General features: G+C 49.9%; 2 protein-coding genes across 16 annotated transcripts in view; both read right to left on the bottom strand.

The window, feature by feature from the left end:
* Positions 1-320: 320 nt before the first annotated feature.
* KNCN (kinocilin) lies at positions 321-3,180 on the bottom strand. The gene is made up of 4 exons (XM_036256803.1): positions 3,030-3,180; positions 1,937-2,005; positions 1,195-1,269; positions 321-400 (listed from the first exon to the last, which is right to left on the bottom strand). The coding sequence occupies exons 1-4, from the start codon at positions 3,178-3,180 to the stop codon at positions 321-323; spliced, it is 375 nt and encodes a 124-aa protein (XP_036112696.1).
* A 6,198-nt stretch (positions 3,181-9,378) lies between these two features.
* The window catches only part of MKNK1 (MAPK interacting serine/threonine kinase 1), a 35,865-nt gene continuing 18,196 nt past the window's right edge, over positions 9,379-27,047 (bottom strand). For 6 of the 15 annotated variants that reach the window (XM_036257460.1, XM_036257466.1, XM_036257472.1 and 3 more), the window contains 8 exons: positions 25,868-25,941; positions 23,506-23,610; positions 19,754-19,809; positions 15,841-15,936; positions 14,097-14,291; positions 13,268-13,432; positions 12,182-12,225; positions 9,379-10,868 (listed from right to left, as the gene is read on the bottom strand). In XM_036257460.1, the coding sequence (XP_036113353.1) occupies positions 10,628-10,868; positions 12,182-12,225; positions 13,268-13,432; positions 14,097-14,291; positions 15,841-15,936; positions 19,754-19,809; positions 23,506-23,610; positions 25,868-25,941 (976 nt within the window). In that variant the 3' untranslated portion in view covers positions 9,379-10,627. The other 9 variants (XM_036257464.1, XM_036257461.1, XM_036257463.1 and 6 more) reach the window with 3 other exon arrangements.

The raw sequence follows: 27,047 nt of genomic DNA, 5'->3' as shown, positions 1-27,047 counted from the left end.
GGTATCCCCGGGCCCTAAATGCCACAGAAACCAGTCAATAGATCAAAAAGGGAAGGAAACTGAGCTGCAGTTTGGAGAGAAAAAAATCTAAGTTAAGAGCCTAAAACAAGGACCCCTGTGGGGCTTCCAGTGACATCTTGCTTCAGACACCCGCTCCCCGCACTCCATGGATTCCGTCACCAAGAGCCTCAGCCAGGGGAACGCAGGTCTGGCATCTCCAGGGCTTGCTTCATCTCTGGTTTGGACCCTGGAGGGCTCTGAAATTGAGGTGGCGGGCAGGTAGGGAGGGCAGGGCAGCGGGCAGCTCCTCAGCCCCGGCCTCAGGCCTCCCCAGTCCCCCGGCCCCCTGGCTTCAGCTTCTCCAAGGTTCTGCTCACGGTGGACAGGCTGCTGCGGACGCCTGGGGGAGAGACCAGGACAGGGCTGCCTGAGTACACAGACCTCTGGGTCAGAGCATCCCAGAGGAACCCTGGAGCAGAGTGGGATAGAACAGGGAGAGAGGGGAGTCCCAGGAGGCAGTTTCAGCCCAGTTCACAGCGGCACGGGGCACGGGTGGTCAGAATGGCCCTTCAAGAGGACGGCAGCCTGGTGGTGGGTGGGGGGATTAGAGGCAGGAGTCTGGGGCTGACTGCCTGCTCTTAGTTCTGGCCCCGCCGCTTCCAAGCTGTGTCACTTAATTTCCCTGTGCCCCATATATAAAGTGGGGCTCATTATAGTACCTTCCTCATATGGTTGTTCTGAGAATGGAACAAATGAATACATGCAAAGTGCCTGGAACAGTGTCTGGCATGGGCCCTTCAGCTGAGATTAGGCACCCTGCCACCGGCAGACTCTGTAGGCTGGCTCCACCTCTGAGAAACTCCTGCCCTGGATATTCACGGGGATGGGGCAGAGGAAGATGCCCAGTTTCAGGTACCAGCTCAGAGTTGAATTCCACAGTGGGAGAGGAGAGTGAGAAAATACACTGGGGCATGGGCTGGAGGGGAGGGGAAGGGCAGCAAGGTGCCTTCTGTCCCGGTGTCCCTACTGGGAAGGGTTTTGATGAAACACATGGAAGAATCACCCACCTCTGTGGGCTCTCTGGCACTGGGGAGACCCCTTCTGCCTGACCCTCAAGGTTTCTCATGGGTCCCATACAGCTGCTCAGCCAGAGAGAAAAGGTGGAAGATGGATTCTGGAATTTCTGGAACTTACCCTCTTTATTGCCATTGGCGCTGGATCTTCCCTCCCCCTGGTCTGGTCCTTGATGGGGGTGGATTCTCAGGCTCCCTGCAGGATGAGATCACGCCAGGCCCCCTGGTCACTCAGACATTCTCAAATCAAGTCCAGTTTTGGAAAGGGAAGTTGTCTAATCTCCTGTTGTCTAATCTCCATTTCTGCTGCTGTCTTTGCTCCACTGCATTCCTTTAGGTCTTCCACATGATCTGAGCTAGTGTGTTGGGGTTGGGGTGTGGGGAGTGGGCCCTTGAAGGGAAGATGGCAGATTTTGTAAAGAGATGGGGTTTGGGGGAGAACTGAGGATATGTAAAGCCCCATAGGATTGATGGAGATGGGAGTAGGTATGTGGGGAGGTGAGATGAAGTGGGGAGCTATTCAAGGGTCCTACGGTCTTGAGGGAGATAGGTCTTTATGGTAGCTCAGGGATGAAGTGGGGTGATCTGGAGATCTTGGAGGTTTGGGGGAGATGGAAAATCTATCAGGGGACACAGGAGTTTTGGGTGCTCTGAGCTGATTCAGGCACTTTTGCAGCAGGCTGGAGTCTGCTGTACTGTTGTCATAGCAATACCAGCACCACACACCCAAACACCCAAACACACACACACAGCCAGGAGTCGCACATGTGTGCTCTGCTCCCCCACACCGTGGGCCACAGACTTATACACAAAGGGTCTCACTCAGTCTTTGGCAGAGACTGCTGGGGGCAGGGGGGACTCACCTATGTTAGGCAGGATGTGGTCCAGGTTGAAGCGAGCCTTCAGGAAGGGGTAGGCCAAGATGAGGAACCCTGAGATGAGACACAGGGGTTCTGTGATGGGGAAGGACCTGGTGGGTGTGAGCTACATGGAGCTGGGTGGGCTGGGAGCCTGGGGGTGCTTTATGAGGGTGATCTTGGGCATGCATGGAGGAGCACAAGTGTGCAGGTTGGGACTGTGGGTGTGTAAATGTGAGCCTGTGGGTGTGCCTGGGGTGGCTCTCCAACACCTGGCCCAGGACGGGCAGAGGGCAGTGCCTGGGGAAGGGGATGCAGGCTGTGGAGGCCCAGGCTCCCGGCTCCACCCAGCCAGCCGGGAATGAGCCCAGCTGCCATCACCACTCCCAACTCTCCCCTGCCCCACACTCCTCTGGGCCCTCAGGGTAGGACTCGAGGGCTCCTCAGCACGCTCCTTGTCACCTTGGGAATGGGGATGGGCGAGGCAGGACCCACTCTATCCCCAGACCAAGTGTCTGTGGCCAGAGTTTGCAGGTACAGATGCCCAGAGCCCACAGGTCTAGTGCTTCTGGTTTTGTTTTTGGCCTGGGGTGGTGGAGTGGGGCAAGGGATGGTACTCAGCATCACTGTGGGGACATCAGTAGGACAGGCCCAGACAGACAGATGGACAGATGCCTGGACAGACAGATCTGCTGCTGGGTTATACTGGGAAAAAAGGAAACCTTTGTCTGATCTGCATCCTGTCTTGGCTCAGAGAGGGTCCATTGGGAACTCTGTCCCCTTGTACCTGCTCTCACCAGTCCACCCCCACAGGCGTATGAATCCCACCACAGACCTGAGAGCCCAGGCCTGGGACAGGACAGCCAGGGGAGCAGCCAGAGGGGACTGTGGCACAGCTCCCTGCTCCGTCTCCCCGCTCTGGCAGTCCATGGAGGGAGCCTCACTCCAACCTTCCTCTCCTTCCCTGTACCCCAAAGCTGCCTTGCTTCCACCTCTAGCTTCCACCTCTCCAACCAATTCCTGTTGTCCCAGCCCACCCCTCCATTTCCTGTTCACCTGGTCACGCCCCTGCCCCTCTCCGAGCCCAGCGCCTGCTCACCCAGACCAGCGGCGCCAATGAAGATGCCACCCAGGGCAGCTGCAGCCTTGGACACGGAGATGCCGATGATGATGCTGCCGGCCACCAGGCCAAGGGCCACACACGCCAGCTGCAGGCAGCGGAAGTCTCTGCTGCTGATGGGGATGTCCATGCAGGTCTACCCAGGGCACTGTGTCCAGCCAGTGGGGCCTGTCCCCAAAAAACCCCTGGAGGTCTTGGTCCTCCTGGTTGTCCCTTGTTGCAGCTCCGCTCTCGGGGTGGGAGTTTCTGGGCAGTAAGATTCTGGGCTTGTAACCGTTAGATTTATCTGCAACCCTATCCCACAGCTCTCCTCGGTGCCCCCCCAACCTTGACCTAAGATCCCTCCAGGTCACCCCAGCTTACTGATCCTCCCCTAAAGGTCCCTGAAGCTGGGGGCCACTTCTGGGACTCCTGCCTGGTCACTTCCAGCAGCAGCTGCCAGAGTTCTGGGGAGCTGGGCCTGCCCCACGGGCTCCTCCACGGCCAGCCTCCTCTTGGGAGAGCTCAGCCCAAGCTCCCCACCCAGGACACCTGCCCAGCTCCCTGGAGCCTGCTCAGCTGCCGCTGGCCTATTAAAGTTTAAAGTAGTGGGGGAGGTTGGTCCAGGGGCCAGGTTGCTCTGAGATGCAGGCAGCAGGGAGGTGCTGAGTTATTCATGAGGTTGCAATGTGAGCTGCTGCCTGGGTCCCAGAGGCCCATGAGGGCAGCCAGCCCAGGTTCCACTGCTGGTCCCCAACAGGGCAGGATGAGCTGCTGGCTTCTTGTGGGGTTCAGTAGCCAGGGATGGGAGGAGACCCCCTGGCTCTTTGCTCAGGGCCCACTCTGCTGTCCCTTTCTTTTGGAAGTGCACCTGGGGGCTCTGTTTGGGGAGTCAGAGACACAGGATGGAAGAGCACCTGGAGGAGACTCAGTGTGCAGAAGGAGGAGAAGTGTCCCTTCAAATCCACTCTGCGTGCCTGCTCCCCCCGCTGCCCGCCCCCTTCCCACAACCTCCAGCTCCCAGGCAGGGCTGAGGGGTCCTCGTTTGAGACCCCCTCCCCCTTCTTCTTAGTTAGGCTTGGCACCAACTCCCTTTTAATTTCAGTGAGCTAAGAGGGTGAGCCCTTCTAGCCTCCTGGGAACCCTGGCCAGGAGCTGACAGGGAAGAGCGGAGTTGGGGCTCACAGGGGAGGAGGAAACACTAATGGGCTAGGGCTGGGAGAGGCATTGAAATTGGAATCACGTTAGGTGGGGGCTGGGTGTCTGTGGTCTGGGTCAGGAGACTGGAACATGACTGGCGCCTCCTGACCTCTGGCCTGAGCTCCTCTGACCAGTCTGACCTACTTGCAGGATCCACCAACTTGAGGCCAAGCAGCGCTCACCCGGCCCTGCCACACCCCAGTTCCAGCCCTCCTCGCTCATTGCATTCTCTGGCCCAGTATGGATTAGGAGCTCTCTGGCCCCAGAATATGGCCCTGGCCTCAGCCCTGCACCTAGACACCTGGTCATAGTCCCCAGGGTCCCATCACCAACCCTACTGGCTTCTCTGTGGATCTCCCATCTCTGTCCCCCTGTCTTCTCCTCCAAGGCTGCCCCCTGCCCGCCCCTCCTCGGCTCCTGCCCTCCTGCTGAGTGCCTACCTGGCCCCTCCAGTCTGGTTAATACTACCTCATCCTGCAGGCCCCTGCTCAGCCAGCCCCAACTCTGCGAAGCCATTTCTATGGTGCCTGAGTGGGGGGCTGCCTGTCTCTGCTGCCATGTTCCGAAGTGTCCACCATCATCCTCATTCTCTCTGAGGCCCTAATGGCAGCTACCCGGAGTGAGCGCCACAGAATGCCGTGGCCAGAGGGGACCGGGTCAGGCTTCTGGACACAAGGCAGAGCTCAGGGAAGGCTTGACAACCACCTCAGGCTGGCAAAGGGGAGGGCCGAGGGCACCAAGGGAACTCTGTCTCTAACAAGAGGCTTTCCTTGGTGTGGGTGGGGGCCTAGGGAGGCCAGGGTCACCTGACTGAGCTTCAGCCAAGGGAAGGCACTGCCCAGATGCTGGGCGGGAACAGGTGTGAACTCAGTGTGTCGAGAGGAGGGTACCTGCAGAGCTGGGATGGGCTCTCTGGGCCCAGTCCTGGCTCACAAGAGAAAGCCCCTGAAGCTGGGCATTGCCTGGCCACAGCCCCTGCTGCCAGCGTCCCCCGTGCCTCTCACCAGGATAAGGTTTGATTAGTCCTCTAATTAGGCATCAAATGACAAACTATGTCTCTGTTACATGTAATTGATCCCCCACTGACGCGTTTTAGAAGGAGCAGTCAAAATTGTCCATGGAAACACGTTCCTGGGATGTCGAGCTTTGGGAATCTGAGCATCCCCCACAGAGCCCCACTTCCAAAATGTGTTTGCGTGACCCCAGGCGGGTGGGCAAGGCCGTGCTGGCTCCTCTTCTGTAAAGCTGAGCGCGGTGCTCCCACACCATCAGCAAGACGGAAGCTCTCGGGCCACGTCTCCTACCTCCAGCGGCAGGTCTTGGACCCGCCACGCCATCTGCCTAAGCCTTGCTTTGCTCATCTTGTGAATGGATACGGGGATGGCAGAGGCTGGAGTCTGGGTGCCTGTGCACTGTGAGTTTCAGGTTCCAGGAGAACATTCTGACCTCTAAAAATTAAAGGCCAAATTCCAAACTAGAGTTTTTCTTTGACATTGTAAATCCTTCAGGAGGAGGAAATCAGAGGAGGAAATATGGAGAGACACATTAAGCCATTATCAATTACAAAATCACAGAGAGCCCTGGCCGGGCAGTCAGTTAGTTAGAGCATCATCTCGCTACACCAAGGTCTCAGGCTCAATCCCGGATCAGGGCACCTACAAGAATCAACCGATGAATGCATCAGAAAGTGAAACAACAAATTGATGTCTCCCTTTAGTGATGCTTTAAGACCCAGACCAACCAAAAGATGCAGGCTGCTTTGAAGGGAGTGGCCACTCCCCACAGTTTCTAGGTGTCTTTCATTGAGTTTTGTTACACGTCTGTTCCCAACTCAAATCCCATTCCTCAAGTGTCAGCTTTTTCTATAGAAAAAAACCATAGACCTTTTCTCAGCATATATATTAGGTTGCAGAAAGAGGCATGTTTAGGATTCGCAAGCAAACATTTCTTTCTTCATTAAGATAAAATGTCTTGAGGTTAAAAAAAACACACCAAGGTCACGGAACCACAGAACTATGCCGACTCACTTCTCGAACAGATGCCGAAACAGACGTGGGAGTAGAAGGCTTGTCCCAGTCTCTGATAGGACATCCGTGGCCAGAGTCCCTGCTTGGCTGGGAAGTACTCCAGCATATCTCTGCTCCTGAATTTCTAAATTATCTTATTTGAAGTGGGAGGAATTGGCAACCCCGCCATTGGAGGAATCAGTCCAGGCCTGCGTCTGTTCCCTCATCACAGGAGAACAGACTACATCATAGTCATTCACGGCTGCTCGGAACTTTTATGATGCCTGCTCCTCCACTGACTGCATATGGAGAGAGGAAGGCTTGCCAGTTCTTATCTCCATACAGGCTGCATCATCTCTGACATACGTGTCTGTCCCTGGGTGATGTTTTTGCCACAACAGGTAAGCAAGATGGAAGCTCAAGGCACTCGGCCGGGCCACTCACGGTTCCCGCCCCACACGCATCAGAGCTCTCCTCCTTGAAACCCGGGTCCTCCAGGCCCCAGACTCCGGGTGTGGCTAGGCCATTGGTCACTGCTGAGTTCATTACAGTCTCTGTCTCCTGATGAGGGCAGGACTGGAGGGTGCCTGACTCTGACCTTTCCTTCCCAGATCCAGAGGTGGCGTGGGGGTGAGGAGGAGGAGTGGGCGAAAGGCCCCAGCTTGGTTTAGTTCTGTTTATTTTCCTTGAGGGGTGAGGACCCTGGAAAAGAGCATGATTAATTCACTGATCCCCTGGGGGACAGGCAGTTTTCCTGGGCTGTTTGGAAGCTGAAGTCTGGAAGCAGCTTCCAAGGCAACTGCTACCATGGCAACAAGAGTGCCAGCCATGGGGGAACCTTGCTCCTCCATCCCCTCCAGACCTAAGTAGCTGGAGCAGTTGGCACAGGACAAGGCATTGCTGTCCTTGGAGCTAAGTTTGGTGAGGGGCAGTCAGCCAGGAGGGACGAGGGGCCCCAGAGTTCCGGCAGGTGGATAACTGGAAGGAGAAAGACTTGATCCCTCTGCCTGGGCCCCAGATGGGGCTCACACAGGAGTCCTCAGGCTCTGCGAACCAGAATGGGCTGGGGCTGAGGCCTGAGGTCTGGGACACTCTGCTGTCTGGCAGCTCTCTTCTATGATCCAACCCGAGTGTGAACACTAGCGCCTGGGAGCTGGCTGCCACGGTCCAGGGCCCAGAGCATCCCTCTGTGTCTGCCATACCTGCCTGCCCAGCAGAGCCAGGCATGCGGCCTGGTCCTCAGAAAGGGTAAGACACTTCCCAAGGCTACTTAGTAAACAGTGGCAGAGGAAGGACTAGAACCCAGGGCCCCTGGCCCCTACTGCTGCCCTTTGGGGACAGGGACCCCCTTCCAGGGGGCAGAGCAGACTGTCAGCTGGACGAGTCCATACAGGGCCAGAGGCCAGACCCATCTGGAAAGTCCAGACCTATCTTCACCCACACAAGCCAAGAAAGGGGGGCCACTCATCTCCATCACTGGGACCCACTTGAGTAATTCTGCCCCCAGGAGGTAATAATAAAAATAACCCAAACTATCATAGCTAACAATTATTGAATACTTACTGTGTTTGCCTGAAACTGCCCTAAATACTTTACATCTATTACTTTGTAACTTTTACAACAGCCTGCCCAGTTTTAGGTTAAAGAAACCCAGACCCTCAGAGATTAAGTAACTTGCCCAAGGCTCAAAGCTGGTAAGTGGCAGAGGTGTCTGGGTTCCAAGTCTTTCTGAAAAGAATTCCAGTTCCACCTTCTTAGTTGTACAGCCTCGGGCAAGCTACTTTTTCCTCCCTCTGCTTGGTTTTCATGTTAAGCAGGGTGAAATGATAGTACCTTACCACACAGGACTGCTGTGAGAATTAAATGAGATAATGCCTGTAAGCTTCTCAGAGAGAACCTGTTACTAAGTGCACACTAATGTTAGCAAACCCAGACTGGCACAGTAGCATTTGAGCAGAGGCGTGGAGGGGGGGAGGGGTCTCGCCAGGCCGGCCAGGGTGGGGGCCGTGCGGTAGAGGGCACAGATGAGCAGTCAGGAGTGATCAGCTGGAGTTGTGTGCAGGGCAGGGTGGGCTGGGCACGGGGAGTGCCTGATCCAGGAAGCCCCTGGAAGTCACATCCCCGCTGGGCCAACCCCAAGGACTGCCCAGGCTGGAGCTGGAGTCCAGAGACAAAACTCATACCCTGGTTCCGAGTCCCCGGGGACCGGGAGACTTTGGGCCCGAAGGCTCAGACTGTGCAGGCCTGATTTCCCGCCGATCCCACTCCGGGCGGATGAAGATGGGATGTGAGGGTGGTAAGGGTCCTGCAAAGGGAAGACTGCCAACAGGAGGTATGCTGTCCACATGGAGGCACTCACGGGACAGGGCAGCTGGTAGCAGACCCATCGCCTGCCCCGAGGGAAGCCCTCCTAATCCCAGCTCCCCACACTGCTATCCCTGGGGGGTGGGGCTGCCAGGGCACCAGTCCACCGCCCTGACCCTCAGACCTCCCTCTTGCTGCCACCTTGGGAACTCATGAAGACCCTTCCTCCTTAGTCCTCTCCAGCCTGCTCTGAGATTACACGGGCCGCGCACATGAAAGGCCCCTGCAGGGACACGCAGGCTGCGGGCGAGGCGCCGTTCTTCTTTGCTGCCAACTCTGGCAGGACAAGCACAGTCCCGGGTACACAAGGGATCCTCAAGAAAGGCTTAGTACTGCTTTAGACACAGGGGGACTTTGTTCCCACGTGGGTGGGTGGGCTGGGCCGTGCACAGGGCACATCTGCTAAAGCTTTGAAGCTAGCTTGTCTGATGGCTGCTGACACCACCTTCCCTCGATGGGGAGGTCCTAAAAGGCAGAGGCTGTTTCCTACTCACCTCTGGGTCTTGGCACAGACCAGCAGACCGACAAATGTTTGATGAATTTTACTTTTTCATCCAAAAAAGAAAAACAATCATGTCTCCTTTACTTTGTTTTTTAGTTTTTAATCGTCACCTGAGGATATTTTTCCATTTATCTTCAGGTAGAGTAGGAGGGAGAAAGAGAGAGAAACATCAATGTGAGAGGGGCACATCGATTGTTACCTCCTGCACGACCCCAATCAGAGCCGGGGACCAAACTGCAGCCGAGGTCCGTGTCCTTGACTGGAATCAAACCCGTGACTCTTTGGTCCATGGGCCGATGCTCTAACCGCTGAGCCAAACCAGCCAGGGCTCCTTCACCTTGTTTCATGAGTCCAGTGAGGTGCTATATTTAGAGGTCCTGTCTCCTCTTCAGGTTTGCAGGTGAAGAAAGGACTACCAGGAAGGCCACAACTACAGTTCAAAAGTTTTATTAAAACAAGCACAATGTATAATAGCATCGTCGGGTTGTATAAATGTCTGAGACATGCATGTAGATTCTCTTTAGGTAGCTCAGCAGCTCAGCTTGTCCGACGCCAGGTCCGCCTTCATGCTCTGCGGTGGCGGCGAGCGCCACGATGCTCAGACCAGGCAGCCGGGCTGCCTTGGACTGGGCTCTGCATCGGGCAGACCCGTGCTCCTTCCGCCGCAGGCCTGAGATGCAGCAGCAGAGAGCTTAAAACCAGTTAGAATAATAGGAAGCAGCTGATTAAAACCTTCCAAAAGCATGGGCATTCCGGCAAACAGGGAGCCTCTGCCTGCTCTGGCGAGTCCACGGACTTGCAGGGGGAGTTTAACTCCCATCTTTGCTGGAAGAGCATGGTTAAAACATTTTTTTTTATTTTAAAACGAAATAATACTGACTTTAGCAGCAATCCCAAACAAGAAAGAGGATGATAAATGAGGGACACGTTTCGGTCACGGCAAAGAAAGATTATGTGCTTCTCTGAGCTACAGACTGGAAGACTGATCTGGCTTCCGAAATGTGACGTGTCTCTGCCCTTCCCTGAATTGAGGCGATGGCTTTGCTCAGCCCAGGGGGAGGACATCTGGAGGACAGAGGAAGGTGGAAGGACAGACGGGGGTGGGGGGGTGACAGTGCAGGGAAGGAAGGGCCTCTTGTCAACTGACGCTTCTCAAGGCTGGCTCCCCGAAGGCTGCAGCCCAGCCGCCCCAGCCGCCATCCAGGAGAGCAGGCGGGATCCAGGATCCGCAGGCGGGTGAGCAGGTGGGCAGGAGCCCAGCAGAGATGTCTCTGCCTCAGGCAATTATGCAAAGTGACAAGTGATTGCTTTCCTTTTCAAAGACAACCCCTTTGGAAAAAGCTTTTTCCTTGAAGTCTCTGGAGAAATGGGGGGGTTGGGTGGGAACCTCAGAGCCTCTGTGAATGAGAAAGCCTGGCTGGAGCCACACAGCAGGTCCCTCCGCCTGCTAAGCAGACTCTGGTCTCACAGGTTTCCAGGGGCAATGCCTAGACAGGCCTGGGCCTGAAAGGTGTGACTGGAGTGGGTCAGAGAGCTGTGGGTGTTGGGCCCGGCCCCTCGTCTGCGTCTCCACTTCGGCCTGCCTGGGTCAGAGCCCTCCGCTGGGCCAGGCGTGACTTGGAGGGAGGGGAAAGCTTCATGGAGCAGAGGCCCTGGGCCAGTGCCTTGGACTCCTCTGCCAGTTCGTTCTCCTCATGCTGCGACAGCTGGCGGTTAAGGGCGATGGCCTCGGCCGCAAAGAGCGTCAGGTCCATCGTGCTGCTATTTCTGCAGGGACAGAAGGAAAAGCAGAGAAATGGGGGAGGCAGGACTCAGTGGCCTCAGCCAGGCCAGCTCCTGGGCACACCCACCAACTGCTGCAGTTCTGTACTTCCACTGGGTTTTTATGAGCTGCACAGGGCTGCTCTCTCCAAACTTGTGCTCGCGTGGGTTTGGAATCGGACTTCAATGAGGCCCTAGTCACTGTCCTAGGACTTGAGGGACAAATGCCCTTTTCATTCAGCCCACCCTTCTCTGAGCCTCCAAGGCTCTGCACAGAGCTCTATCAGAGGAAGGGCCTCAGCACATGAGCCCCACACATGTATATCCCTCTCCCCACGCAGGGCTGGCACAGAACCGGCACTCTGGGTTTGCAGAGTAGTCTGCTTAGGTGGATCTGAAGTTTGGAGCCTCAAAGCTTCTGGATGCAGCTCCAGAGAACCAGGTAGAAACCCAAGCTGGGCAGGAGCATTCTGGCTCAAAGGAATCTGAGGTTACAAAGGCGTAAGACTTCCCTGTGTAATTCCTATAAATTGGCCACGAGGTTCGTTCTTGGAGGGGTTCCCACAATACTTTAGCCTTGGCCCTGGGGGAATAAGGCAGTGCACACCAAGAATGTGATTAGTGTTAAAGGGTACTAAAGTCAAACAGATCCAGGTTCAAAGTTGAATTCCCAAGGCTACCATGTGGCCTTGAGTAAATTAACTTCATCTTTCTATGCCCTAGTTTTCTAAATTATAAAATGGGGGGATAGGAACACCTCTCTTTGAAATCGATTGCGGAGATTATGGATACAATCTGTGTGCAGCCCCTCGTATCACACCTGGCACGTGACGTTTACTATACGGTAGCCATTATTACTGTTGTTTGTCTCATGGTATATATATCACAGTGGATCCCACTGCCTTACAGTGGCCCCGATTCCTCCTCCTCTCACTAAACCACAGCAGCAGAAGGAAACCTTGGTGTAATAACCCACGTAAGGTCTGTCTGAGGGCTACAAATGGTGATTTCCAATTAGGATCCAAGTGTTGATGCAAAATGGGTTTTTCTCCTGCACACAGCACAGGGGGGGCCTTGAAGGTGCTGGAGGGCTGGGGAAGCATCCAGGTGAGGAAGAGAGAGAGGGAGATACTTATTGCAGGGGATAAAGAGAGGAAGAGAAGTGGGGAGAAGGCAGGCCAGTGAGCCACTTCAGGCGGAAGATACCTGAGCCTAGAGATGGGCTCCCCACTCCCTACCCCCACCCCAATGTAGCTGAGAACTTGAGAGAAAGTCAAAGCCAAAGAAGAAAGGGTGTTGGGTGTGGTGGGAGCATTTACCTCTGGAGGACTTGCGGCGTGGGGAGTCCCCTTTCTGGAGCTTGCTAGAATGGGAAGGACAGATGTGTGGGTAAGCGCTACCCCTCCTTCAAGAGCTGCCCCGCCCACGCCAGCACAGAGTGGGCAGGTTACTATAGGCGCTGGCTTAGCACAAGAACTTGGCCAGGCTTGCCTGCAGGGTCAGCTCTTCCAAGGAGAGAGCAAGCAAGGAACAGCCCTCAACCCAGCGGCCTCTGCATGGAGAGCCCTCTCTTTGCCTGCAAAGTCACCCTCTGAGACCCAGCTCAGGGTCCTTCCCTGTGAGACATTCCTCCTTCCCTCCACCTCCCAATCCTCGCCTGTCCTAAGCAGAGGTGGGTCATTGCCCATTGGTGCCCCAAGCATCTGCCATACTATCCTGTCATTTATTCCCCATTAGAACATGAAGACAGGGACTGGGTCTAACTCATCCCACTATTATCAGTGTCTGACATGGTGGGTACTCAGTAAAGACAGCCACTCTTGAGTGGCTGGGAATTAGCCACGAAGAGACACTTGGATTGGGCCCTCACCTATAACATGGGGCTGCCAGGGCCACTGAGGCCGAGACAGTGACTTCCAGGAGGTCTGGCAGACCCCTTGGAGGGCCAGAGGTCAGGTCTCATGACTGACTAAGAAGGATGGTTAAAGATATTTCTTTCTTTTCTTTTTTTTTTTTTTTGTGGTACGTGCCCCTAGTGGGAACTGAACCCAGGACTCTCTGGTCCGCAGGCCGACACTCAACTGCTGAGCCAAACCGGCCAGGGCTAAAGATGTTTTCTAGTGAAGACTTGGATGCATGTGCCGAATCCCCCAGAGGCCTCCGTTTGTTCTAGAGAAGCATGGGTCAGCCAGGGCCTTAGTCTGTGACCAGTGTGAGAGCCAAGTCTGTGACCAGTGTGGGACTCAGTCTGGGGCTGTTGGAAGTCAGTTTACTCTATGTACAGGAATCGAAACTGCTACATGATCTCCCTCCAGCTGAGGTCAGCCACCTGGGTATAAAAGCTTCCTCATGGCCATGCTGCAGGCCTGAGGAGGTGGAATGCCACCCCTCCCTGGGTCACTCACCCCCTGCACCCACGGGTGCTGCAGAACTTGGGCGGCGCTCAGTCTCTGCTTTGCATCTCTAACCAGGAGCTTGGAGATGAGGTCTTTGGCCTCACTGGAGATGTGTGCCCAGTCCTTGTCAGGAAACTCATACTTGCCTTCCTGGATGCTCTCAAACAGCTTGTTCTAGGTAAAGAAAATTTCTCTTGAGACAACACTGGCCAGGAATGGGCAGGATGTGCCTGTCATTGATCTGGTCACCCGGAGTCCAACTGACCTCAGTTGAAGCTGCAGCTCATGGCTGGGATATGCCACAGACTCCCCACACTCTCCCCTAAATCATCAAAGGACACAGAGTGCCCTTGGTGGTCAGGATGGCTATTCTACTTGGCAGGCTGGTGGGTGATGCGTGGGAAATATCCATTAGAGAACAAAGCCTGGGTTCCTTGGCCCTTCATACAGGACCCTCCAGGAACGGGCTCCTGGCAACCTCTCAGACCTCATTTCCCACCTCAGTCAGCCTTATACGTCTACTCTTCTCCCCTCTACGCGTGCAAACCTCCTCGTGTGTCTTTGCTTGTGCTGTTCTTCTTGTATTTCTTGCCCCTCTTCCCCTGAGGCTCAAGACTCATCCTTTCAGACTCAGCTCCAGTATGATCTTCTCTAACTGGCTGGGCTAAGAGCCCAATCATCTCTATTTCACCTTGCGGCTGCCCTTGGACACAAGAGGAAAGGAGCACTATGTATCCCTTTCCAGATCAGGAACAATTCCCAACCCAGGCCTGCTTGGCATCCCAGCCCTGCTGACACCTGCTGGCCCTCTGCAGTGGGTCCCGGGACTTGCGCTCACCTGGCACACCATGCAGACCTCTCCCCGGTCCCAGCCACAGTCGGCCCCACAGTGCCCTACAAAGGGTGGGTAGCCACTTAGCATGATGTAGAGGACCACACCCAGGCTCCACAGGTCACAGCGCTTGTCGTAAAACGTGGCTTCGTCTGTGAAGACCTCCACCACCTCCGGGGCCATGTATTCTGCAGAGCCGCACTGGGAGGGCCAAGGTTGGGGAGGGGGAGTGACAGAGAAGAGAGAGGATTAGTGACAGGGAGCGGGGATGGCAAAGAGCAGAATGTAATGGGATTTGAGCAAGAGACAGAGTTACAGAGCAAGAAGCTGTCAGGAGAGCCAGCCAGAGAGCTCGCCTGATGCCACCACGGCACTTAGGAAAGCTGGGCCGACTGAACATCTGGAAACTGAGTCCTATCATTCGCCAGGATCCATGTGACCAGTTCCAGATCACCTTCTTATCCTTCAGGCCCTTCTCCAGTAGGCAGAGACCCTTTGTTAAGAAGATCAAGACTCTCTCCCTGCCTCAGCTCTGTATCCAATCAACTAATGTGCAGGTACTTCAAGGTATCAGAAGCACGGCTCTGCGAGAGATCTGTGGAGATCGATTACATAAAGCAAGGATTTCTTAAAGTGAAGTCCTGCCAAGCTTCCCTGCTATCTCAGAGCAAGGAAGTATAAGGATTTAGAATTAAGAAACCATCAAAGCTAGGAGAACTCTTAGAACAAATCCAATCTCCCCACTTCTCCCATTTATAGATGGCAAAACCAAGTGTTAGCCTGGGACAGGGATTTGTCATGCACAGGCATGGCAAACCCAGGATCTAGGATTCCTTCCTCCCATCCTTGCATAGAAAACGGTTGATAAAAATAAATAATTCTTTTTGCTTCCCTCTTCGTTATTTCAGGTTCACTAAGAGATACCCTTCCACAAACCTCCAACACCCACAACTAATTTGATAGAAGGATGGTAAGTCGAGAAAGGACATTTTCTTTGTTATTGGCAATTAGAGTTAATGACTTTGAGAACAAGGTAGCTCAGTGTTGTGAAAGCTAATAAACAAACATGTCTAATAATGTTGCTTAGAATAAGACATGAGCATAGTCAAATGCGTATCTTTAAAAAGGTTATTAGGGAAATTCACTTACAAAGCAGGCAGATCTCAATAGAATCATAATTACAGTATATCAAATATGTACAGAGATGTCTTAGGAAGAAAAAGCTCCGAGCAGCACCATCTGGGCATGGAGTGTGAAGTGAGAGAAGCCACAGGGCAACTCAGCCGAGTGAGCCCCTGTGCAGAGAGCCCGGGACCTCAGTCCTCACCACAGAGGCCACACGCCCCATCCTCCACCACCAGGTGATGCGCCAGGACTCTGGCAGTGGGAGCAGGACTCTCAGAGCTATCACGTGCTCACATGCCAAAGGGCGGGCCTGGGAATGGTGTCTGTCTTTACCTGGGTCAGGATCCAGGGCATAGCCTGCTCTTATAATTTGTCTCATCATTGACAGAGGAGCCACCCCAAGCTCTAACGTCAGTTTCATTAGCAACTAGGCATTGGGGCAGGGAGTTCTGAATCAGGACAGAGCAATGAGCCAAAGGACAACTCAGGCAGCAGGAAGAAGTATAGATACACTAGCTTTTCTTTCCTTAGTCCTCTGTTCTGGACTCCAGAGCTTTGGATCAGGGGTACCCCAAATGTACAGAAGCTCAGAAGGAGGTGGCACAGGGTGCCCAGCCATACATACTGGAGTGGTCAGCTCTGGTGTAGTTATGGGGGTGCAGGAGTTATTCAATTTCACCCCGCTGCCCAAGTCAAAGTCACAGATTTTCACTGGAGACACCTGAAAAGGAAAGCAGAGAGTGAAGGTTACAAATATAAGAAATCAACGGGCATGAGGAGACCAAGGTGACTCTGTGGGTGCATAGTTAGTGGCTGCCACACTGTAACCCAGCTTTACCTGTCAGGTCATGCTTACTCTCCTCGGGTTAATTAACCATCACCTGAGGATTTATCCGAAGGTGTCCTCTTCCCCATGCTCTTTCCGTATTTCCCAACTAAGAGAAAACGTGCACTGTGTGGTTCAGACTACTGTGACTTTAGTGTACGACAAGTAGCAAACCTATGGAACTGTTGCCAACAAACAAAGGTACAGGGTGCAACACAAGTTAGGGAAGTTAGTATGTATTCCTGGGATGCTCCTTGCAGACCATTCAGTGGAGGGCAAAGGAGTTATGAGTAAAAAAACCCTTGACCACCTCAGGTGGCTTAGGGTGACCAACTTTGCTGGCTTGGGACTTTGTTGATTTAAGCACTGTAAGTCCTGCGTTTCAGGAAACCCTTCAGGCCAAAGCAAACTGGAATGGCTGGACACTCCAGGCAGCATCGACATAGCCAGGCCCGGAACTGGATGCTGCGCCCGAGACCACAGACAGCATGAGTCATCCCTGGAGCCAAGCAGAAGGGCTGTCTGTGTGTGTGCATGCATGAGAATGGCCTGTGTGGTGGGAGCAGCACAGTGAGTCAAAAATGCTGGTTCTATGAGTCTCAGCTCAGACATTTACCTGCTGGGGGAGCCTGGACAAGTCCCAACTGCTTCTTCTTTCCTTTTTTTCCTCCCTCTCTTCTTTTCTCCTCCCTCCCTTCCTTTCTCTAACATTCTTTCTTCTTTTCTTTTTTTCCCATTTAGCCTCTTTTTTATTATGATAAAAAATATATATGTATTGATCATAATACAAATATATATAACATAAAATATGCCAGTTAAGCCATTTTTAAGTGTATAATTCAGTGGCATTAATGAACTTCACACTGTTGTGCAGACTTTTCCATCATCCCAAGCAGAAACTCTGTATTTACTAAGCAGTAACTCTCCAATTGCCCATCCCCAGCCCTAGTAACATCTAACCTACTTTTCATCTCTATGAATTTATTCCAGATATTTAATATAAGTGGAATCACACAATATTTGTCCTTCTGTGTCTGGCTTATTTCACTCATCATAATGTTTTCAAGGTTTACTGATGTTGTAGCATGTGTCAGAACTTCATTCTGTTTTATGGCTGAGCAATATTCCATTGTATGTATATGCCCACATTTTGTTTATCCATTCATCTGTTGATGGACACTTGGGTTGTTTCCAGCTTTTGGCTATTGTGAATAATGCTGCAATGAACAATGGTTTCAAGTTCAAGTCTCTATTTTCAATTCTTTTGGGTATATACATAGGTGTAGAATTGCTGAGTAGTGTGGTAATCCTATGTTTAGTTTTTTGAGGAATTGCCAAACTGTTTTTCACAGTGGCTGCATCATTTTACATTCCCATCAGCAATATACAAACAAGGGTTCCAATTTCTCCACATCCTCATCAACACTTGGTGTTTTTTAAATTTCTTTTATCATAACCATTCTAGTAGGTGAGGGGTGGTATCTCATTGCATTTCCCTAATGGCTAAGGATGTTGAGCATCTTTTTATGTGCTTATTGGTCATTTGTATATCTTCTTTGGAGAAATGTCTCTATTCAAGTCCTTTGCCCGTTTTTTAAAAATGTTTTTATTGATTTTTTTGTTCAGATACAGTGGGAGGGAGAGAGAGAGAAAGAGAGAAACATCGATATGAAAGGGACACATCGAGTGGTCGCCACCCGCATAACCCAACCAGGGCCGGGGACAAACTACAACCGAGGTACATGCCCTTAGCAGGAACCAAACCCGGGTCTCTCTGGATCCCAGGCCAACGCTCTAACTGCTGAGCCAAACCGGTCAGGGCTTTATTGATTTTTTTAGAGAGAAAGAGAAACATCGATTGGCTGCCTCCTGCATGTTCCCCAATGAGGATTGAGCCCGAAACCCAGGCATGTGCCTAGACCAGGAATCTAACCAGGACCTCTCAGTTCATGGGACGATGCTCAATCCATTGAGCCACACCGGTCAGGCAACCTTTGCCCATTTTTAATTGGATTGTGTTTTGATGTTAGAAGTACTTTATAGATTTTGATGTTAAACCCTTATGTTATATGATTTGCAATTTTTTTCTCTCATTCTGTGGGTTATCCTTTCATTTTTATTTTTTTAAATTTTATTGGCCTGGCCGGTACGGCTCAGTGGTTGAGTGTTGACCCATGCACCAGTTCGATTCCCGGTCAGGACACATACCCAAGTTGTGGGCCCGATCCCCAGTGGGGGGCATGTAGGAGGCAGCCAATTGATGTTCTCTCTCATCAGCGTTTCTATTTCTCTCTCCCTCTCCCTCTTCTCTCTCTAAAATCAATAAAGAAAAAAAATTTTAAAAACATTTTATTGAATTTATTGGGATGATATCAGTTAATAAAATTATATAGGTTTCAAGTGTACAGTTCTATAATACATCATCTGTATGGTTAGTGTGTGTTCACCATCCAAAGTCAAGTCTCCTTTTGACACTATTTATCTATTTATACCTTCCTTTATCTTTTAAAAATTTTCTTGATAATGTCTTTTGGCATGCAGTTTCTCTTAATTTTAGTTTTCCAACCATAGTAAAAGGCAACAAATCCATGCCACAAGGATCAGATGGAGCAAAGAGCATGGAAGTACAACGTAAACCACAGGTGACGTAACAGAGAAGTGCAGAACACCCATAGAGTTCTGGGTCAGGCTACCTGGGTTTTAATCTATGTCCTACTACTTATCAGCTCAGTGACTTTGGGCAAATTTCTTAATTTAAGTTTCAGTTTCCTCATTCATAAAATGAAGATGATAATAGTATCTATCTCATGAAACTTTATAAATACTAAATAAGTGCTGGCACACTGTGAGCACTAAACATTTTTAACTATAATTATTACTAATAATCATAATGATAAATTATATAGTTTAATGTCAGAGCCCCTGACAGAAAGGCACCAAGATCTTACTGGAGCTAATACATGACTATTCCCCACAGGAGTTGTAAGTACCAAGTTAACTCACATATTCACTCACGGTCATTGCTTATGTATGAGCTGTCCCTTAATTCAGACCAAGACACACGTGTTCATGCATACGCACACATATACACACATAGAAGTATGACCGAGGGCCATCAAAACCACCATTCTAACAAACAGAATTCATCAAATTCATACATGCCTATGGAAATGCAAACACTTCCATTTACTAGTAGTTTGAGTTGAAGGAGAAGGCCTGAAATAGATGGGATTTGTTCAACACCAAGTATAAGTGTTTTCTTTTTAATAGACAACCAAAATAGAAACAGAAACCTTTTTTGAGAACCTGCTTCCTAATTATCACTGGTAGTGACATGTATACCATGATATAAACATCATTTATAGGCAGAGATTTGCTTCAGATAAGATTAAGTTGTGGTTTATGACTCCCATCAACTGCTCTAAAGGTAGGTGTATTGGTCTAGAAAACATTCATTTTGTGTGGGTCTCATATTTTACAAACTCTCAGGCTTAAGCCAATCCCACTGCTGAAAACAGCAAAGAAGGGACAAGGAGTAAGCCCACCTGGAATACAGAAACACTACACATTAGGTACGTTCTCACATGTCCATAATAATCAGTTCATGTTGGTACCAGAGGCTGAGAGGACTGCTAACAACCTATACTGACAGCAAGGGTGGCTTCCCCCATCAGTGCAAACACTGTAATATCTGAAGTGGGGCCCTAAATACCTTTTCTGAAGATTCACACAATATATTTTCTGGCTTCAAATCCCGGTGAGCAATGCCTGAAATGACAAAGAGCAAGGAAATGGTTAACATAAGCACATAATTATCAAACATTGCACACACAATTAATTTTTCCCAAATGCTGTTGTTCGCAGATTAATTCCCAATTATGGTACATTAAAAAGTCAACGAGCTGCAAGAGGCAGAAGTAACCAGAGACAAACCAAAAGCACTGTTGAATCTGTAAGTTCCTTTTATGCAAGAAGCTTTAGAAGTCTGGCAGGGATAAGAAGGGCTAAATGAATCCCAGCCAGCCTACCTCTCAGCACTGCAGGGACAACCAAGAATAAGAAGCATAATACGAAGCAGAGCAAAGAGCTCTGCAAACAGCCATGCTTGGAACAGCAATGCAGAAATAATGAGTGCCTTGTTTAAGAGCATCTCAGGGGGCTGAGACTGCTCTACCTCATTTCTTCCTATGTGGCCGATTAAAAAAAAAGATTCCTTCAGTGGGACTTCCTTAATGTTCAGAGGATCGGGTGTTAGCGAACAAATCTCCCAAAGCTCGTCCAATTCCCTTCTCTCCTGCTCCGCATATCCACGGCAGTCCTGCCAGAAGCACAACAAAGACAGCTTTGGCCCACGGTGCTGTTCTTAAGCCCTCTTACCCCCTGCATTTTGGCCAGCCCTCCTGAAGGAGACTGCAGACAGCAGCTGACCGCATGAGGGCTTAAAGGCTACCCACTGGGCCAAAAAAGCATATTTGGGAAAACCACCTTCTAACCAAAGACGGGGACAAAGAACCAATTCATAGAACCATGGAGTTCTAGTGGTGGACCTAGAAACCTCCCATTCCTCTTTCCACCTGCAGAATGTATGATCCAGAGAGAGAAGGGCTGCAAGGCTGAGCAAAAAATGAACAGCTACTGGTTGGAAGTACTGGAAAGCAGCAGAGGATTCTTGGGTAACAGGGAAAAGCAGAGTCAGCTTTATTAAAACTCCCTGGATGATCAATTTCTCAGGCAGCCCTCCGACTCCCTAGTTGGTGACAGAGGCCCAGCCCACTGGAGGCTCTTCACTAGAGGAAAAACCTGAGCTCCAGCAGGCTCAGTGACTTCATCAGTCACCTAATTGAATGAGAACCCAGAGCAACTCAGTCCATGCTGCACAAATTGAGTCGGGCTACAGCTCGGCGCACTAAAAGTGAAAGATATTTTCCATTACAGCAAGTGCTCCCACAGAAGGATCATGAGCTACACATGGAGCCTTGCTCTCCAAATAGGTGCTGATGGCCCAGTCGTCCCCCAGCCTGAGAACCGAGGGCCATGTGTAATAATAGGCCTGCCTCTGTGAGCACACCAGCCATCGAGCTGCTCTGGTTCATTTCCCAGAGGTTAAGCTGCAGTGTGTCCAGTATTTAAAAGTATGGAACTTGTTTCCGAGCTGACCCATTCTTGCCCAATTCATCTTCCCAGTGTGAAGTTATTTAGAAAACAGCCAAGTTCAGCTGGAAATCGTTTTTCATCCCCTCCAACTTCTAGGCACATGGGCAGCTGGCCAGCTAGATGTTAACAAGCACTTCAGAACTCCCAGACACCACCAGCCTCTGTTCCCTTTAGTGCATTCTTGTAAAAAATAAATAAATAAAAAATAAAGCCCCCTTTGCCCCCCTCTAAGGTATGGATCTTGTAAAAAGCATGACCCAGTTTTGCAATCTACAGAGGCAGCTTGGGGAGCAGTTGTAAATCTTTGTCAGGCAGGTGTTACCTACATGCATCCCAGCTTTCAGAAACAGAACCGCTGCTATTCATCATGCTGTGGAAAGTACAGACACCCCCTTCTAGGAATTTTCATCCTATGTACAAGTCAGGCCCTCAACATGGGCACTGTCAGTTTGCCGATCTCTCTCCAGCCACTGGAGGAAGCGAGGCAGAATCCATGAACCTGAACCTCCGCACCCAGGCCACAGCAGCCTGCACTGTGTTGCCGACACAAGGTGGGGTGCATGAACAGGATGCCTACAAGTGGTCCTGAGCACTCATAACCAAGGTGGCCTAGTTCTACAGAAGTGAAGGTAGCAGGCCTAAGTTACAAATATTTCTCTCTACCCCCACCAGGCAGAATGCTTTAAAGGAATTAGTATGAAGAATAAAAATGCTTTCTGCCTGGTGGGAGATAAGGATGGAGGAAATAACATTATTGAAGAACTATGTACTATGTGCCAGGCACTATGCTCCAATTATATTGTACATATACAATACACACATAGGACATACACAATTATGTAAGCCAAGAAGTATAAAAGAAAGGCTTAGAATAGTGCCTAGCACATAACAAGTGCTATCTAAGTGTTAACTACTGTTGGTGATATAATTCTTCCTTAATTCTCGACATAACTCTTTGGGTAGGAATTATTATAGCTGGTAAAAAGGTAAAGCCAGAATTCATTTTTTCCATGGCACTGTTTTAAAAAAATGTATGTGATAATTAAACATATTTATGAAAATGCAAAAACACTCAATTTGCAAAAACATTTAATATACTACAAAAGTTCTTAAATAATCAGTCCTAAATGAAGACTGTAAACCAAAGTGTAATTCAAACAATAGCAACCCTGCCCTTTTCCACTGTGAGGTTCAACAGATACCTTGAACTTACTATGTTAATAGAAAAATGCATTTTCCATTTATTGTGAACAAGATATAAAACTACATATATACTATCATTCCAATATAGGTGATTTATTTTATTTATTTTCTTCTTCTTATTATTATTTTATCCTTACCCAAAGACATTTTTGCATTTATCTTCAGATAGTGTGGGAGGGAGAGAGGAAGGAAGAGAGGGAGAGAAACATTGATGTGAGAGAGAAACATCGAGTGGTCGCCACCCACAGACCCCAGCCGGGGCCAGGGACAAACTGCAACCAAGGTATGTGCCCCTAGCGGAACCGAACCCGGGACTCTTCAGTCCGCGGGCCGACGCTCTAACCACTGAGCCAAACTGGCCAGGGCTATTATTATTATTTTTTAAAATTAATTAATTTTGGTTACAGATGTCCCTCCTTTTCCACCCATTGACACCCTCCTCCCCGCTCTCATCCCCAGCCCGTAGGTGATGTATTTTAAAAGACCAGAAGGAATGCCCTGGCCGGTTTGGCTCAGCGGTTAGAGCGTTGGCCTGCAGTCCTGAGAGACCCGGGTTCGGTTCCCGCTAGGGGCGCATACCTCGGTTGCAGTTTGTCCCCGGCCCTGGTCAGTTGTGCGGGTGGCAGCCACTCGATGTGTTCCTTTCACATCGATGTTTCTCTCTCTCTCTCTGTTCCTCTCTCTCCCTCCCACTCTACCTGAACAAAGAATGGAAAAATGTCCTCGGGTGAGGGAAAAAAAAAAAGACCAGAAGGAATAACACCCAAATATTTATGCCAGAAAGGTTATATGATGCATGGTTTGCATTCTTCATTAGGAAAGGAAAAGAAAATCATTCAAATTCACACACCCATGTATACCTTGTTCAACATAAAATGCATTGTTCTCTTCCCTGTTCTTTCTTCTGTAATCCTTATCACTCGTAATAGCTCCACATCTACTTACCATCCACATCAGAAGTCTGGAGCCACTCTGGTTTTCCCCCTCATCCTCACAGGTGGGCCTGCCAGCTGTCCTGGCCCAGCCCTCCCCCTGGCCTGCCTTTCTCCCTTGGTCCCCAGAGGCTGGCCAGCCCAACCCACCCACCACGGCAAAGGCTTGGCTCACCTTTGGTGTGCAGGAAGTCAAGGGCAGCAGCAACATCCTGCACCACTCGGCTGGCCTCTCGCTCATTGAAGTGCTTCCGCTTCTGGATGTGGGCCAGGATGGAGCCTGGGGAGCAGAGGGGACACAGGGGAATGCCTTTTCAGGCTCTACTAAGTAGAACTTCTCAGAGGCCAAGTGTCCACAAGTTTGGGATGGGGCTTATTCCTTGCTGAATGTCCAGCACCAAGTGTGGTTCCTGGCACAGAGGAGCTACCAGCATAAACCTCTACTGAACAGAACTGAACTGCTATCTTCTATACCTATCTCTGATGAGTGCAGAAGGGAGCGAGAACAACTATTTAAATGACTAAAAGATACAAATGCCATTTGGCTTCTGGAATCAAAAAGAACTACAAGTGAATCCACCTGGGGTTGGGCCTTTCTGTAGGAACGTTTCCTCCTTTGCATCTGATCTCAGATCCAAACAAGAGCACAAACTACAAACAGAGATGTCATACCCTCACCAGATATACAAAGGTCTAAAAAAAAAGTAAAGACTGCTTTCCCCTCAACTTTCCCTATTATTATTACTATTACTATCAGTTATTATTTTGTTGGCAACTCGTTTGAGAAGTCTCTGGAATTCAGGATGGAGAATCATCACCCTGGACCTTAATCAGAAGTTCAAACATATACTCAACAGTAAGTACCTCCTTGCAATTTCCCAAAGACCAGGTTCATTTTGTTGGATAACATTTATTGAGTAGTTACTATGTCCCAAGCACTGTGTAATACTCTTTAAATAGCTTGCCTTAGTCTCATGGCTACTGTACAAAATGTACAAAATACAGTTATCCCCCATTTTATAGATAGTAAACGTAAAGCCAAGAATGGTTAAGCAACCTGCTCAAGATCAGTAAGTAGTGGCATCAGGACTTAAATCCAGCCAGTCTGGCCTCAGAACCTGTGCAGACTTCCCCTTAGGAGGACCTGTGGCTGAATGTTGGGGGGATGGGTTGCCCTGAGCCAACCATACCCCCTTTACCCTTTGGGTCTGGCCTCAACAGAGTTACACTCTGAGTTTCAGATGAGCCCAGCTGCATGTAGCATTAAAACATATAATTCAAAGTCCTAGTGTTGTGGGCGGGGCGGGGCAGGCACAGGCATGAACATATGGCTTGGCTCCAAAGAGGTCTATGCTCACTACTGGAAGCCAGTACTTCTGGACTGAAGGTGTCATCCCTGTGTCCTAAAAATGATACATGTTTACTTATTATCTCTGGTTTTGGCACAGACAGGATGAAAGATCTTTCACTTGTCAGATTAAACAGTCAAGGGATCCCAACATGCTAGGAAACATTCTGAGAAAACCAGTTCCTGGCTAGATCTCAGGTTTGCTTTACTGTAGGGAGTCTCTTGTTTCCAAATTTGTTAAAAAGAAATGTGGAGTGTAACGTTCTACATACCTCTTAGCTAGCCCCTACCATAGCCAATTGTTTCAATAATATTAACAGCTGACAATTAAGCCCTCAGTGCTTACCTGGTACTGTGCCAAGCATTTCACATGAATTATCTCATTTAACCTTCAAGTATTCCAAGGAGGTAGGTGCTATCATTATCCCTATTTTATAGATGAGAGAATAGTGTTTGGAAAGGTTGTCGTCACACAGCTAGTAAGTGATGGAACCAGACTTAAACTTAGCTTGGCTGGTTTCTAAAGCATGGTCTCTTGACTACCAAGCCCCTCCATGTAGCCCTCCACTCAGCTCCAGACATCCTCCCTAAACTTCACCTTGCAAATGTGGTCCTAGGGTTGGGTGAGTGATGGGAGGACAAGGGCTTCTCTATCTCCTTCTCTTTGTCAGAAAAGCAGCTTCAGTATGCATCCCAGTGACTATGTGTATGGGAGATGGCAGTAGTGTGAAGGTCAAGAATGGCACCTTTCTATCTGAAGGGTGGCACATTCTCAGGCCTCCTCCCTATCCTGGGTCTGTGTCCTAAACAATGGGACCCTCCTCTCCCCTGGTGAGCCCTTCTGGACTTCTCAATGTATATAAGAGCTTCCACCCCACGATTAATTCTGTTGAATAGTGAATGTGTCAAAACATAGATTGATAAATTGATGACTACATGTATCTATATATGAGCCCTATTATAATAAGAAGGCATTTATAGAATGCCCACACAGGTGACATTCTAAGCTCTGCAAAATGCTAATTATCATCCTTCCCTCCGGCCTCCCTTCTCCCAAATCAAGGGCAGTTTTAAGTCCTTCATCCTTTTTATTAGCTTGACTCATTTTAGAAGTCTCTGGGATTCATGATGGATGATCACCACCCTGGATCTTAATCAGAAGTCCAAACACATACTCAACAGTAAGTACCTCCTCGTAATTTCTCAAAGACCAAGTAAAACCTTGTGTCATCTTCAAAGAACTCAATCAGCTCCAAAATGTTCCTTAAATAGGGAAAAATAGGAGGAAAAGGAAAAAAGGAGAAATGGTATTATATTTTAAAGCCCATTTACAAATATACAATGAAAAAAATATAGAACGCCCTGTAACAGGGCAGAAATCAGCTTGAAATCAGAATGCTTATTAAAGAACCATGTTTGAGAAGCAGCCAATGGTGTTAGCAAGATTCAGGTCACCTTATCTTTCCATAATGTTTAGTCTCTGGTGTTTTCACCAAGTCTGTGCTGTCAAACCCCAACCCTAAAACCCACTAGGTAGAGTTATAAAAAAGTCCTGGTCACATTAAACTGAATAAAATCTGCAGCCGACTGGAAGCAATTGCGGCTAATAACACTGAATAGTAGGTGTGTGTCCTGGAGGCAAGCAGCAAATAATTACTTGCCCTCCCTCTTGCCCATAAATCACGAGGCAGTATTTACATTGCCTGGAGAAAATGGAAACATCTGTCAAATAGACTTGGGGCCTAACGTGGGCACCGCTAGACCCTAACTGCTAAGCGCTGCTTAATGAAACGGCCGTGTTCCCGGCCACCGTAGCACTTGTGGCCTTCCCCGGTGAGCACTCTCTGTCTGCCTGAGCATTACTGTGCTCTGCCAACAAGGTCGTCTTGTAACTCAGTAGGGAAGTCACCAGCCTGGATATTGGAGATGTTGGGGGCTTTTTTTCTTTTAAAGAACGAAATAAACCAAGTAGAGTCTCTAATGCTGAACTCAGAAGCTGCAGGCTGAAAATAAAAATCTGTCCCTCATAAAAAAATGCTGACCACTTTGGGAGATACCAGGCTTTTACTAGTGTGAAGGCGTCCAAATAAGATGGCCAAAATGGCCTAATTTGAAAGAAGATTGTAGAGGCAGTGCCTGGAGTTAAATCAACAGCAGCCCCCATCCTCCAAGCTTAATGACAAAGCCATCAATACCGGGCCCCTGGCTCCCTGCTGACCCTGCCATGGAGAGAAAGAAAGGGGAAAGCGAAGTCTTAGAGGTGACCCTGATTTAAAGCCACAGCGGGAGGGCCACTCATTTGGAGCTGGTGGTGAGCAGACTAAGAGGGGGCTAGAGAGCACCTTGGCCCAGTGGTCAAGCAGAGGGTT

Source organism: Molossus molossus, unplaced genomic scaffold (genome assembly GCF_014108415.1).
Source record: "Molossus molossus isolate mMolMol1 unplaced genomic scaffold, mMolMol1.p scaffold_m16_p_12, whole genome shotgun sequence".
Taxonomy (NCBI): Eukaryota; Metazoa; Chordata; class Mammalia; order Chiroptera; family Molossidae; genus Molossus; species Molossus molossus.
Note: the sequence above shows the minus strand (reverse complement) of the source record. Positions and strands in the feature narration are given on the sequence as shown.

Bases quoted from the DNA above. Each gene is read 5' to 3' on its own strand.
- KNCN (XM_036256803.1), bottom strand. From the start codon at position 3,180: ATGGACATCCCCATCAGCAGCAGAGACTTCCGCTGCCTGCAGCTGGCG. The intron at 2,006-3,029 runs GTGAGCAGGCGC...GTCTCATCTCAG, and splicing joins CATTGGCGCCGCTGGTCTGG to GGTTCCTCATCTTGGCCTAC. The intron at 401-1,194 runs GTAAGTTCCAGA...TCTCTCCCCCAG, and splicing joins CGCCAATGGCAATAAAGAGG to GCGTCCGCAGCAGCCTGTCC.